The following is a 12516-nucleotide window of genomic DNA, read 5'->3' on the forward strand; positions in this document are numbered from 1 at the left end:
ATGATCCAACATCACCACAGCACAGTTGAAAGCTAAGTGGTAAAACTTGGAGATTAAAGATGCAATACTGTATGGGAGATGGGAAAAAGACAGGTGAGGGTACAGGTACCAGATCCATTGAAAATTGAGGTTCTGTCATGGTTTTAAAACTCCTGGGCATTTTGGGGATGTAAAAACCTTAGCCAAGCTAAGAGAGAATTTCTGTTGGGTAAAATGTAGAAAGGATGCAGAAAATAGGGGCAGGAAATGTGATGCTTATATTGCAAAGAAAGGCCCCAGGAGAGCCCCAAAGCAGCAGTATCTGGTGCAGGAGCCAATGTAGTGTGTTGCTGTTGATGGGCTTGGGCCTTCGTGCCTAGGACAGACTGGTAATCAATATTTGCTTGTAGTGATTTTGTGAATTAATACATGTGCTGAAGCTTCTCCAATAAGAAATCAAGAGGCTGTGACACTAACTGGGGTCCTAGTGAATGAATTCTTCACCGAAATTGGGGTCCCGGGTGAATTGCACAAAGATCAAGAGAGAAACTTTGAATCCAAAGTAGTTCAGCAAATGTATGGGATTCAAAGGATTCACAAAACTCCTCCCGCCCCATCCCACCTACACTCTAATGGGATGGTAGAAAAGCTCAGAAGGACTCTGGGGTTCAGCTGGGTACCCTTGTAAAACATATCCCATTCCTTTTGATGGCTTATGGCACAGCAGTCAATGAGAATATTGAATGTACCTCAGGACTCCTTGTGGTTGGGCATGAGCTGCAGACCCCAGCAAACCTCTTGTAGGGAGTTCCTGAAGAGGAAGAAAGGGACTTTCACTGTGTAGAAACCCTACAGCCCAAGACTGAGAAGTTCACACCCTTTGCTAGAGAGAATTTGAGGATAGCCTCTGTAAAAAGAAAAGACTATGTTGGAAAGTCATATCGGGACACCTTTTAAAAGCAGGGACTGTGTCTGGCGAACAGAGGACCTACATTCGGAATAAATGTAGAAAGCAATTGAGCTCTGCTAGGAAATAGGTGGCTGAAACAATGGGGATATCACCCAAAATGTAGGCAGAGGGCAAGTTGTCATAAATATAAAGGGAAGGGTAACAACCTTTATGTGTGCAGTAATATAAAATCCCTCCTGGCCAGAGGTTTACCTGAAAGGGGTTAAGAAGCTCAAATAACCTATTTGGCACCTGACGAGAAGGACCAGTGGGGAAAGAAGATACTTTCAAATCTGTGGGGAAAGGCTGTGTTTGTCCTCTTTGTTTGTGTGCTCTCTTGAGCCAGAGAGGGACCAGGGCAGAAAAATTTATCTCTTATAGACAATCAGAAATAAGCATCTAGGATTACAAAAATAGTAAGTAAACCAAGGAAAGGCATTAGATTATCTTTTGTTTTGGCTTGTGAATTTTTGTATGCTAGAGGGAGGTATGTTCCTGTTTTTTGTAACTTTGAAGTTAAACCTAGAGGGGAATTCTCTGTGTTTTAAATCTTTTTATTTCCCTGTAAAATTACCTTCCATCCTGATTTTACAGAGGTGATTCTTTTACTTTTTTAAAATAAAATTCTTCTTTTAAGAAGCTGATTGATTTTCAGTGTCCTAAAGACCCAGGGGTTTGGTCTGTGCTCATCTGCACCAATTGGTGAGGATAGTATTCTCAAGCCTCCCCAGGAAAGGGGGTGTAGGAGCTTGGGGGGATATTTTGGGGGGGAAATAGGACTCCAAGTGGTCCTTTCCCTGAATCTTTGTCTAAATCACTTGGTGGTGGCAGCGATACTGTCCAAGGACAAGGGAAGGATTTGTGCCTTGGGGAAGTTTTTAACCTAAGCTGGTAGAAATAAGCTTGGGGGTCTTTCATGTGGGTCCCCACATCTGTCAACCCCAAAGTTCAGAGTGGGGAGGGAAGCTTGACACAAGTCTTGAGTAAAAGCTGAGCCATGTGGCTGAAGGAACCAAATAGTTTCCCTAAAGACTGCTAAAGTGAACATGGGGCTGGGCTATTGATTGGTGGAGCTGTGTGCCGCTGTCTGGGGGAGAAGCAGCAGAAAGTTAGACACACCCAGAGAGATACCTATAGTGTGAGCCTGAGAAAAGCAAAGACAGAACTTTAGGGCTCAGTGCTAGAGCAAGGGTTCTCACACTCCATTACACCACGACCCCCCCTTACCCCCCCCCGACAACAAAAGTTACTTCATGACCCCAGGAAAGGGGACCAAAGCCGAGCCTGCAAAGCTGAAGCCTGAGCCCTGCTGGCCTAGGCTGCGGGGGAACAGAAAATCTTGAGGGTTTCAGCCCTGGGTGGGGGAGCCTGCAAAGCCAAAGCCTGATCCCCACCACCCAGGGCTGAAGCTCTTGGGCTGAAGCTTCAGCCCCGGAACCGAGCAAGTCTAATGCCAGCCCCGGCGACCCCATTAAAACAGGGTCATGACCCACTTTGGGGTCCCGACCCACAGTTTGAGAACCCCTGTGCTAGATTAAAGAGGCAAACAACACACTGATGAAACCCTGTTTATTTACAAAGAAATACCTGACTCCTTCATCAATTTCCTCTCCTAACAGAAATGACCCACAGGACTCCAAAAGCCAGCTAACTGCTTGGGTTAAAAGGGGGTAACAATACTATAAGGGAAGCTGGTTGCAACCCCTATGTTGAGGTATCCTAACCTCTTCCAGTAGAAAAGATTCTTGTGCCTTTTTTCTTTTTTTGTAAAGCTCTAACTGCTCAATTGTTTACAGCAGGCCTGAAAGAGTTGCCCAGAGCGTGGTGTGGGAGGCAGAGGTGAAAGTGGGCCAGTAAGGGCCAGTACGGCGGACCGGTCAGAACCGGCTGCCACTACCGGCCCGTAAATGGCCGACGTTAAAGTGCTGCAGCAGCGCTGCTGAACCCTACCGGCAGGGCTGCCAACGGTGGGGAGCAAAAGGAGCGGTGGGCCTGGGGCTCCTGGCTGCTGCTACTGCTGCGGCAGTGGCCGGGATCCCCGGGTCCTTTAAATTGCCTCCAGAGCCCTTGGGCCCTTCAAATCACTGCTGCAGCCCCTGGGCTCTTGGCTGCTGTGGCAGCAGGAGCCATGAAGGGCTGGCTGGTGGAGTCTGGTCCCCAGCCCCGCCCTTTGTACCCAAGGCCCCACCCCTTCTGGGGGCCCAGAGCTGCTCCCCCACCTTGCCCAGCACCCTGGCGTTCTGGTAAATCTGGGCACTTACTTTCACCCCTGGTTGGATTAGAAGTGGACGAGAACCAGATTGCATGTTGGCTCTAGCAACTCATCAACTCTCCCACTGTGGTCATTGCATGAAGCAGGATCTCCCACAGTTCCTTGGAAATGTGCAGGTGCGGGAGGGAGAAAGGGCTGAGCTTTCCCATCATGCTCCAACCACCCCTTGGATCCAGCACATGTTGCCTGTGGCCCATACAACCCCTTCTTTCCCACCCCGAGATAACAGCCACCTTCTGCTGCAAGCTAACATGGCTAGTACAGTGGCTCAGATGGTAGAAGTCTGTGGTGAAGGTTCAGGTCCTGCTGATGCAGTGATTGTTACAGAGGTACAGCATACAACTGGTTTTTCCCTTTGCCCTTTTAAAGAATAACTTTGGCAGTTACATACCAAAACTGTGTTATAAAAAAAACATTATTGAAGTTGCAAAATTAAGTAGTTGAAAGTTAGGAAACACCAGAATGAAGGTTGCCTTTGCATCCTTAATTTGGCCCCCTTGCATTTGTGCATTATGAAAAATTAGGTCTGTCAAACAATTAAAAAAATGGATTGTGATTAATCGTTTCAATTGCACTGTTAAACAACAATAGAATACCATTTATTTAAATATTTTTGGATGTTTTCTACATTTTTATATATTGATTTCAATTACAAGGCAGAATAAAAAGTGTATGGTGCTCACTTTACATTATTATTTTTGATTACAAATATTTGCACTGTAAAAAAGGAAACAAAAGTATTTTTCAATTCACCACATACAAGTACTGTAGTGCAATCTCTACCGTGAAAGTGCAATTTACAAATATAGAATAATTTTTTCAGGCAACTGCACTCAAAAATAAAACCACGTAAAATTTTAGAACTTACAAGTCCACTCAGTCCTATTTCTTGTTCAGCCAATCACTAAGACAAACATTTGCATTTATGGGAGATAATTCTGCCTGCTTCTTATTTACAATGTCACCTGAAAGTGAGAACAGGGGTTCACATGGCACTATTGTAGACAGCATTGCAAGATATTTACTTGCCAGATCTGCTCAACATTCATATGCCCCTTCATGCTTTGACCACCATTCCAGAGGACCTCTGGTCCTGTTCACTTATTACCATTTAATTTATTGGTTTGTTCCAAAACCACCTCTAGTGATACCTCAGTCTAGGACAATTCCTCAGATATGTCACTTAAAAAGAATGGCTACAGGTGTGGGAATCTCCCTCACATCCTCTGCAGCGAAGACCAATGTAAAGGATTCTCCACAACAGCCTGTAGTTTACCTGTACTTTATCAACTTCTGTCGTCTCCTCTTTACTAGGAAATAGAATATCCCCTTTAATAAATCCTCCCTTAAGAGGTGTCTCTGTCCAAACCATGTGCTCCACTGCACCTGTCGGCTTTCCCTCCAACCCTCAGTTTAAAATCTCGTCTATGATCTTTTAAATTTTATATGCCAAAAATCTGGTTCTGTTTTGGTTTAGGTGGAGCCCATCCTTCCTGTGCAGGCTCCTCCTTTCCTAAAAGGTTGCACAGTTCGTAAATAAACCAAAATCTCTTCTCTGAACATCATTGTCTCATCCACGCATTGAGACCTTGTGGTTCTGTCTGTCTTATCTGTCTCTGCATGTGGAACTGGAAGCATTTAAAAGAATCCTCCCAAAGAGGTCCTGGACTTTAGTCTCTTTCTTACTTAGCAGCCTAAATTTGTCCTCCGGGACCTCTCTACTACCTTTCCCTATGTCCTCCGTGTGACAGGTCAGATCACAGAGATCCCCTTGGGAACTGCCAACTGATGTGTTGAGATGACTCCTGAGCCTGTTTCCCCTGCCAGCTTGGGACTTCAGTGTCCTGCCTGGTTTGAGCCAGACACGCTAGCCTGCTGCAAACCCAGACCCAGGTCTGAACCATGTCCCCTAAAACTGCAGGCTTAACTGAAAACAGCTTAAGATGGGTTCCTGTCTCCATCACTCAGATACCCAAACCCCAAATAAATCTGTTTTACCCTGTATAAAACTTATACAGGGTAAATTCATAAATTGTTTGCCCTCTATAACACTGATAGAGAGATATGCACAGCTGTTCCCCCCCCCCAGATATTAATACATACTCTGGGTTAATTAATAAGTAAAAAGTGATTTTATTAAATACAAAAAGTAGGATTTAAGTGGTTCCAAGTAATAACAGACAGAACAAAGTGAATTACCAAGCAAAATAAAACAAAACACGCAAGTCTAAGCCTCATACAGTAAGAAAACTGAATACTGATAAAACCTCACCCTCAGATGTTTCAATAAGCTTCTATCACAGACTGGACACCTTCCTAGTCTGGGCACAATCCTTTCTACAGCCCTTGTTTCAGCTCAGGAGGTAGCTAGGGGATTTCTCATGATTGCAGCCACCTTTGTTCTGTTCTGTTCCCTTATATATCTTTTGCATAAGGCGGGAATCCTTTGTGCCTCTCTGGGTTCCCACCCCTCCTTCTAAATGGAAAAGCGCCAGGTTAAAGATGGATTCCAGTTCAGGTGACATGATCACATGTCACTGTAAGATTTCAAGCCCTCATTCTTGCCAGCCTGATTCACAGGAAGGCCTGCAAGCAAACGGAGCCATCCACAGTCAATTGTCCTGGTTGATGGGAGCCATCAAGATTCCAAACCCCCATTAATGGCCCACACTTTGTATTACTATAGTAGGACCTCAGAGTTATATTTCATATTTCTAGTTTCAGATACAAGAGTGATACATTTATACAAATTGGAGGACCACACTCAGTAGATTATAAGCTTTGTAATGATACTTTACAAAAGACCTTTTGCACAAAGCATATTCCAGTTACATTACATTCACACTCATTAGCATATTTTCATAAAATCATATAGAGTGCAACGTCACAATCTGTACGTTATCTGTCTCTGCATGTGGAACTGGAAGCATTTAAAAGAACTGCCACCGGCTCCTCCTCAGTACTGTACATAAGTCTATTGAGATGTCTTGAAGTCTGCGATCTTCACACCTGGCAGGCAATTGACCATGCGGTTCTCCTGATGATCACAAACCCCAAACTATCTATTTTTCTAATAACTGAATCCCCCATTACTGGTACCTGTCTATACTTAATAATTGGGGTTCCTTAGTGCAAGAGGATACCGTGACGTCATGTGGAAGGAGAGTCCCAACTGCTGGTTTGTTTCACAGAGAGGAGAGGACTCTGATGTTCTCTTCCCCAAGACTTTCATCCTCCTCAGCAACACAACTTTAACCTTACAGAATAAAGAAAAAAAAATCTTTTTAGATGCTTTTTGACCTTAGTGAGTGAAACACAATGAATTGAGCAGAAATAAGTGATTTTCTTCTGTTTATCTCTGGCTGTTGCAGGTTGGAGAGGTGTGGTCTCACCACTGGTTGTTGTGGGTCTCTCTGCCACATGCTCCGTACCAACCAGACCCTCTCAGAACTGGAGCTGAAGTGGAATCAACTGGGAGATTCAGGAGTGAAACTGCTGTGTGAAGGGCTAAAATGTCAAAATAGCGGATTGCAAAAAATAGTGTAAGTACCAGCTGGTTTTCTGCAGTCTGAGGCTGCTATACCAAATTACCTGGGAAGGTTGTGCTATGCTTGTCATGGAAGGGTTTTAAAAGCAGGTTACACAAACACTTGCCAGGGATGGTCTAGGTTGACTTAACCCTGCCTCAGCACAGGGGGATGGAATCCCCTGAGGTCCCTTCCAGCCCTACCTTTCTGTGACTCTCAGTGTCGTATTGGTATTGCGCTTAACTTTTTTTTTTTATTTGTGTGACAAGAGTACTCGGAGGGCTCAGTGGAGCCTCACTGTGCTGGGCACTGTATGAACACCAAGGAAGACAGTCTCTTCACTGAAAACTAGACACTTTTGGGACACAGATCATCTCTCTTGGAGCCTTCTCCTCATGTGATACCACCACAGTTGCAGTCGGTGGAGGAACTTCAGCTAAGCTGGTTTAAAAGGAAGGGATCTAGTGTCTTTTGTGAAGTGCCCTTTATTCTTGAACACGCTGTCCTGAACCCTTAGGTCTGATAACTCAGCTTTGGTGATTTTCAGAGCATGCTGTAAGACTCAATTTTCTTGGGCTTTCCCTCATTGGTATTAGTAGTACCATAGCGCCTAGGAGTCCTGGTTTTGGACTGAGACTCCATTGTGCTAGGTGCTGTACAAACAGAACACTCAGGGGTAGGGGGCTTTAGGAAAATTGGTTAGGACAGTGGCTCTCAACCTTTCCAGACCACTGAACCCCTTTCAGGAGTCTGATGTGTCTTGTTTTTAAGTTTCACCTCACTTAAAAACTACTTGCTTACAAAAATCAGACATAACAATGCAAAAATGTCACAACACGCTATTACTGCAAAATTGCTGATTTTCTCATTTTTATCATATAATTATCACATATAATTATAAAATCAACTGGAATATAAATATTGTATTTGCATTTCAGTGTATAGTATATCGAGCAGTATAAACAGGTCATTGTTTGTATGAAACTGAGGGTATGTCTTCACTACCCGCCGGCTCGGCGGGTAGTGATCAATCTATGGGGATCGATTTATAGCATCTCGTCTAGACGTGATAAATCAATGCCTGTACTCCACCTCAGCAGGAGGAGTAAGTGGAGTCGACGGGGGAGCCCCCGCGGTCGACTCGCTGCTGTGAGGACGGCCAGGTAACTCGAACTAAGATACTCCGACTTCAGCTACGCGAATAGCGTAGCGGAAGTTGCATATCTTAGTTCGAACCTCCCCCCCACCCCAAGTGTAGCCAAGGCCTGACTTTGCTAGTGCTTTTTATGTAGCCTGTTGTAAAAACTAGGCAAATATCTCGACGAGTTGATATACTCTGGAAGACCTCTGTGTACGCTCAGGGGTACACGTACCCCTAGTTGAGAACCACTGGGTTCGGAAGTAGTTGTTTTCTGATGGATGGATTACATGGATAATTTATGCAGAGAAGTGAGTGAATTAGAGGATGGATAAGTCTATATACTATGTTGACATATACCAAGCCTATGTACTCGGGTGGCCAGCCTGTGCCTCTGCTGACTGTACCACCACAGCTGCATTAATTTGAGTGTCCTAGCTCTGCTTGAGTTACTATGGGTACAACTGCACAAGCAGGGAATCACACCTCCAGTCCCATAGTGCAGACATAGCCTATGATTCTCCCAGTACCACAGCACCGGCATGTTATTGCCTGAGAAAAGTTCCTCTCTAGAAGTCCAGTGAGATGTTGACAGGAAAGACCGAGTTAGTTATTTTCCATCTCTCTCTCGCAGATTGTGGGGTTGCGAACTTACAGCTGATTGCTGTGGGGAGCTCTCCTCTGTTCTCACTACCAGAAAGACCCTGACTGAGGTTAACCTGAATTTAAATGAACTGGGCGATTCTGGTGTGAGGCGGCTGTGTACGGGGCTGAAACATCCAGACTGCAAACTGCAGAAACTGTGGTAAGAATTTTCATGCGTCCTTTAAGAATCTGACAGGATGTGTAGCTGGTGTGTGTTGCCAGATCCCTTCAGGTACCTGAAATGAAGGACACCCTTCAGGCACGGGTATGTGTAACTATGAGCCATCTGCCAATAACCTTCTGTCCACCCTTGCGCATGGGTCATGGCACTGTCCGGTTTCCCACTCTCTTCCCTGTTGGAGGAGCCAGTGAGCTTCAGATTCTCTCTGTCAGTGCGCACTCACCTTCCTGAACCCTCGTGAGGAGGGAGGTTGCTGGGGCCTCACTGAGCAGGGTGGGAGGAGATGCAGGAGCTCCTTTCCCCTTCTGAAATGATCAGTTGCTGATGGCTCCACTTCTCAGGGAGTCGGCCTTGTCCCATTCAGAGTGGGAAGGGTGGGGAGGGAGAATGAGTAAACCATGCATGAAGGCACGAGGTGGGGGAGGCATATCTGACTGAAGGGTGTTTGCTTTAGATCAGTGATGCGCCTGAAATATCCAGTTAGCCCATGGAAGAGTCTCCTCACCGATATGTTAGTAGCTCTATTACTTGGGACATTAAAAAATTGTCCAGACAAAACAAGTGTCTTGTAGGCAAAAATCCCTCATTGGCAGGGGGTAACCAGGTTAGCTAATGGAGGCTGTTGATTTACGAGCCAGGGGCGACACATGGGAGGGGTGAAGTGGGTCATGTGACTGCCCGCGCATTGGCATGGCCCACACTGGCCCCTCCCCTAGGCTTCGAATCTAATGTGCTGAGGAGAAGAGGAAGGGGTGATGACAGATCACTCTTCCTCCCACACAAAACTTTGATGTGAAACAGCCACAACTAGAGGCAGCCTCTGACATTTGCTGGGATGGACCTGCTATACCCAACTTCTTTGAAGTACGTGGGAGATATCTGTATTAATTTTGTCTGTGTGAGAGTTTGGTTATTGTATTGCTTGCTAAATGGTAACCAAGACAATGACTGTAGATGGCCCCAATTGCTGGTACTCACATGGAGGATGGAGGTGTTAATTCCTTTGAAGTTCACCTCCACCAGTGTGGAATCAGGGGATTTGGCTGGGTGAGTGAGGTCCCATCTTGTGAACTCCATGGGGTCCAGCAGGAAGACTTGCATGAAGAGCTTGAAAGTGTATAAACGCTGAGCCTCTGAGACAGAGGATGCAGAAGGTCTGCAGAGTAGCAGGCTGTAAGGCCCCCAGGAGAACAAGATGTGGGGAGGGGTAATCAAGGCTATGTCTGGCCTACATCAATCATGAGGGAGATGCTAAGCCTAGGTAAGAGGTGTATAGGGTTTTATAGTTTTAACTCTTTTCCTCCCAGTTTATGTTCCTATGGATGGATAAATAATACTTTGTTTCAGACAAGCTGTTCAGAGGCACTACATTTTCCTAATGATCTGGACTCCGGAAGAAAGTCTATAGCAGCGGCTAAAACCCAGTTAGATGTGTTGAGGAAACACAGCTGGTGAACAGGAGTTGGTGGTTGACTTTTTCTGACCATGAAATGACATCTCTCAGAGGAAATGACTGTGGGGCGGAGAGAGAGGGGTGAATGGGAAGAACCACGGGGTGGCCATCAATCCATCCTAAATTTTGGCTGTCTGTGGAAAGGGCTAGGGTCCGTGCTGCTTAGACAGGAAGTCAAACTCCAAAGTTTTTTGTTAACTGGCCAATGGCAGAATTTTGAGGTCTAGACAGCTGGACCATTCTTAATGCTGACTGGACAACAGTGAAGGGTGAGTGATGTGGCTTAAGTGGGAAGCCACAATCAAGCTGGCTTCTTATTAGTCTCAGTGCTCATTGGCTAGGGAGATGGGCTAGAAGGCAATTTTACTTCTTAAAACAAAAGCTGTGATCATGTCCTCTCTGTGCTACTCTCTCCTGCAGGTTAGATAAGTGCGGTCTCACAGCCAACTGTTGTGGGGTGCTCTCCTCTGTTCTCAGCACCAGCCAGACCTTGATAGAACTGAGCCTGAACTTGAATAAACTGGGCGATGCAGGGGTGAAGCAATTGTGTAAGGGACTGAGACATCCAGACTGTAAACTGCAGACACTGGGGTAAGCGTTTACAGGCTTTACTTTATGTGAAGAGTTTGCAGGTCATGTGTGATGCCATCTCCTTTCAGGTACACAGAGATTCTGAAAGCTGAGAATGTCTCTAGCACTTGACATATCACTGGCCCACAACATGGGTGCAGCCTGTAAGATGTTGTTCTGTTTGGAAATGATGAATTTTAAAAAGATGGTCCTGAATTGAAGTATTGGATCTGACACTTCTCAATCTTGGGTTTAAATATTATTATCTCATGCACTGAAGGAATCCTCTAGCCTGGGTATGAGACTGATGGACTGGGGATAACACTGCTTATAAAAGCCATCGAGGGCAGTGAAACTCTTAGAATTGTGTCACCCAAACTCTTTACCCCCTGAACTCCATCACAGTCCTCGTTACCTACCTCTGTGTTATAGCCAGTAGTTCTCTGTCTCTCTCAGCTTGTGGGGGGAGGGGATAGGGTGACCAGATAGCAACTGTGAAAAATCGGGACGGGGGTGAGGGGCAATAGGAGCCCATATAAAAAAAAAGCCCCAAATATCGGGACTGTCCCTATAAAATCGGGACATCTGGTCACCCTAGGAGGGGAGAACCTGCTAATTTGGAGGGTTTCATTGGCAATCCTTCTTTCTGTACTGAACTGCTTGTTCCTTGCCCCCCCCCCCGCACCCTACTCACACATCAGCAGTTCATACCTGTCCCTTAGGGTTAATGGTGCAGTTGGAATCCTGCATTCCAGGTGCAGATGAGGCACGCTACCTAAAAATGTTAAAGATCTGGTCCCCACCCTATCAGAAAGCATTGTGGACCAATGGACACCTCTCAATGGGCACTGAGTAGATGGGCTGAAGTCCCAGCAATTATCAGGGTCAAGTGGCTGGACTTGACTCTCCCCCTACCCTCAGCCCCAAGTCTCACAACACTATTTTCTGTGCTCAGACCTATGCTTCTGTTTTATGTAGCAATTTAATACAGTGTTTGCATCTTTACAGCATCCTACAAGAGCAATATCATTTAATCTACACTTCCAGAATGAATAAACTCTTTCTAGACTCCCATTGACATCAGTAGATAAAAACTGAGCAGGGAAGAAATGAGAAGTAATTTTCCTCTTTGTTTTTGGTTCCTGCAGTTTGTTTAGGTGTGATCTCACAGCTGATTGTTGTGGGGATCTCTCTTCTGCTCTTGGTATGAATCAGGTCCTGACAGAGCTGGACCTGAAGTGGAATCGCCAACTGGGAGATTCAGGAGTGAAGGTGCTTTGTGAAAGACTGAAACATCCAGGCTGCAGACTTAAGAAAATAAGGTAACAGCGGTGTCTGTTAGTTAGTCTGTGCCTGCTAAAATAATACCATCATAATTTTAGCTCATGCAATTAGCATTACAGTACCACATTGCATGCACTGCCAATACTGGACTAGCACCACTACCCTTCCTGCGGAAGGGAGAGAGACTCACTGCCGTACGGTTTGGCCATATTTTACTTGATTAAAAAATGGCTAGAGAACCAGTGGTGAGTGTCTCATACCAACTCTGGCTGCAGCATCAAGATTTTTTTTTAAAAAAACTCCTAATCTTGGTTGTGTGGGATGCCATGAAAAGTTTTTATCTCTGCCATAGCATCCGCAAAATCTCAGACAGGTTAGTTCCCGGTGGTAGATAGTCTGATAAATCCAGCCTGTCTCATTTTAGTAGCAGACCTGAGTCCTTCCTGTTGTGAGGAAACTACTTTGCACACAAGATTGATCAAATTAAGGACTGGCCCTCTGCTTCAGTGGTGGCAGAA

The 12516-nt window shown here is 45.4% G+C and overlaps 1 protein-coding gene across 1 annotated transcript in view; it reads left to right on the forward strand.

The window, feature by feature from the left end:
- The window catches only part of LOC311522743 (NACHT, LRR and PYD domains-containing protein 3-like), a 46017-nt gene that overhangs the window by 20439 nt on the left and 13062 nt on the right, over positions 1–12516 (forward strand). The window contains exons 5-8 of the mRNA XM_084632227.1: positions 6572–6742; positions 8500–8670; positions 10565–10735; positions 11863–12036. Of these exons, the coding sequence (XP_084488353.1) occupies positions 6572–6742; positions 8500–8670; positions 10565–10735; positions 11863–12036 (687 nt within the window). The remainder of the gene's footprint in view (positions 1–6571; positions 6743–8499; positions 8671–10564; positions 10736–11862; positions 12037–12516) is intronic.

This window comes from Lepidochelys olivacea (assembly GCF_965140295.1).
Source record: "Lepidochelys olivacea isolate rLepOli2 genome assembly, chromosome: 6".
NCBI lineage: Eukaryota > Metazoa > Chordata > Testudines > Cheloniidae > Lepidochelys > Lepidochelys olivacea.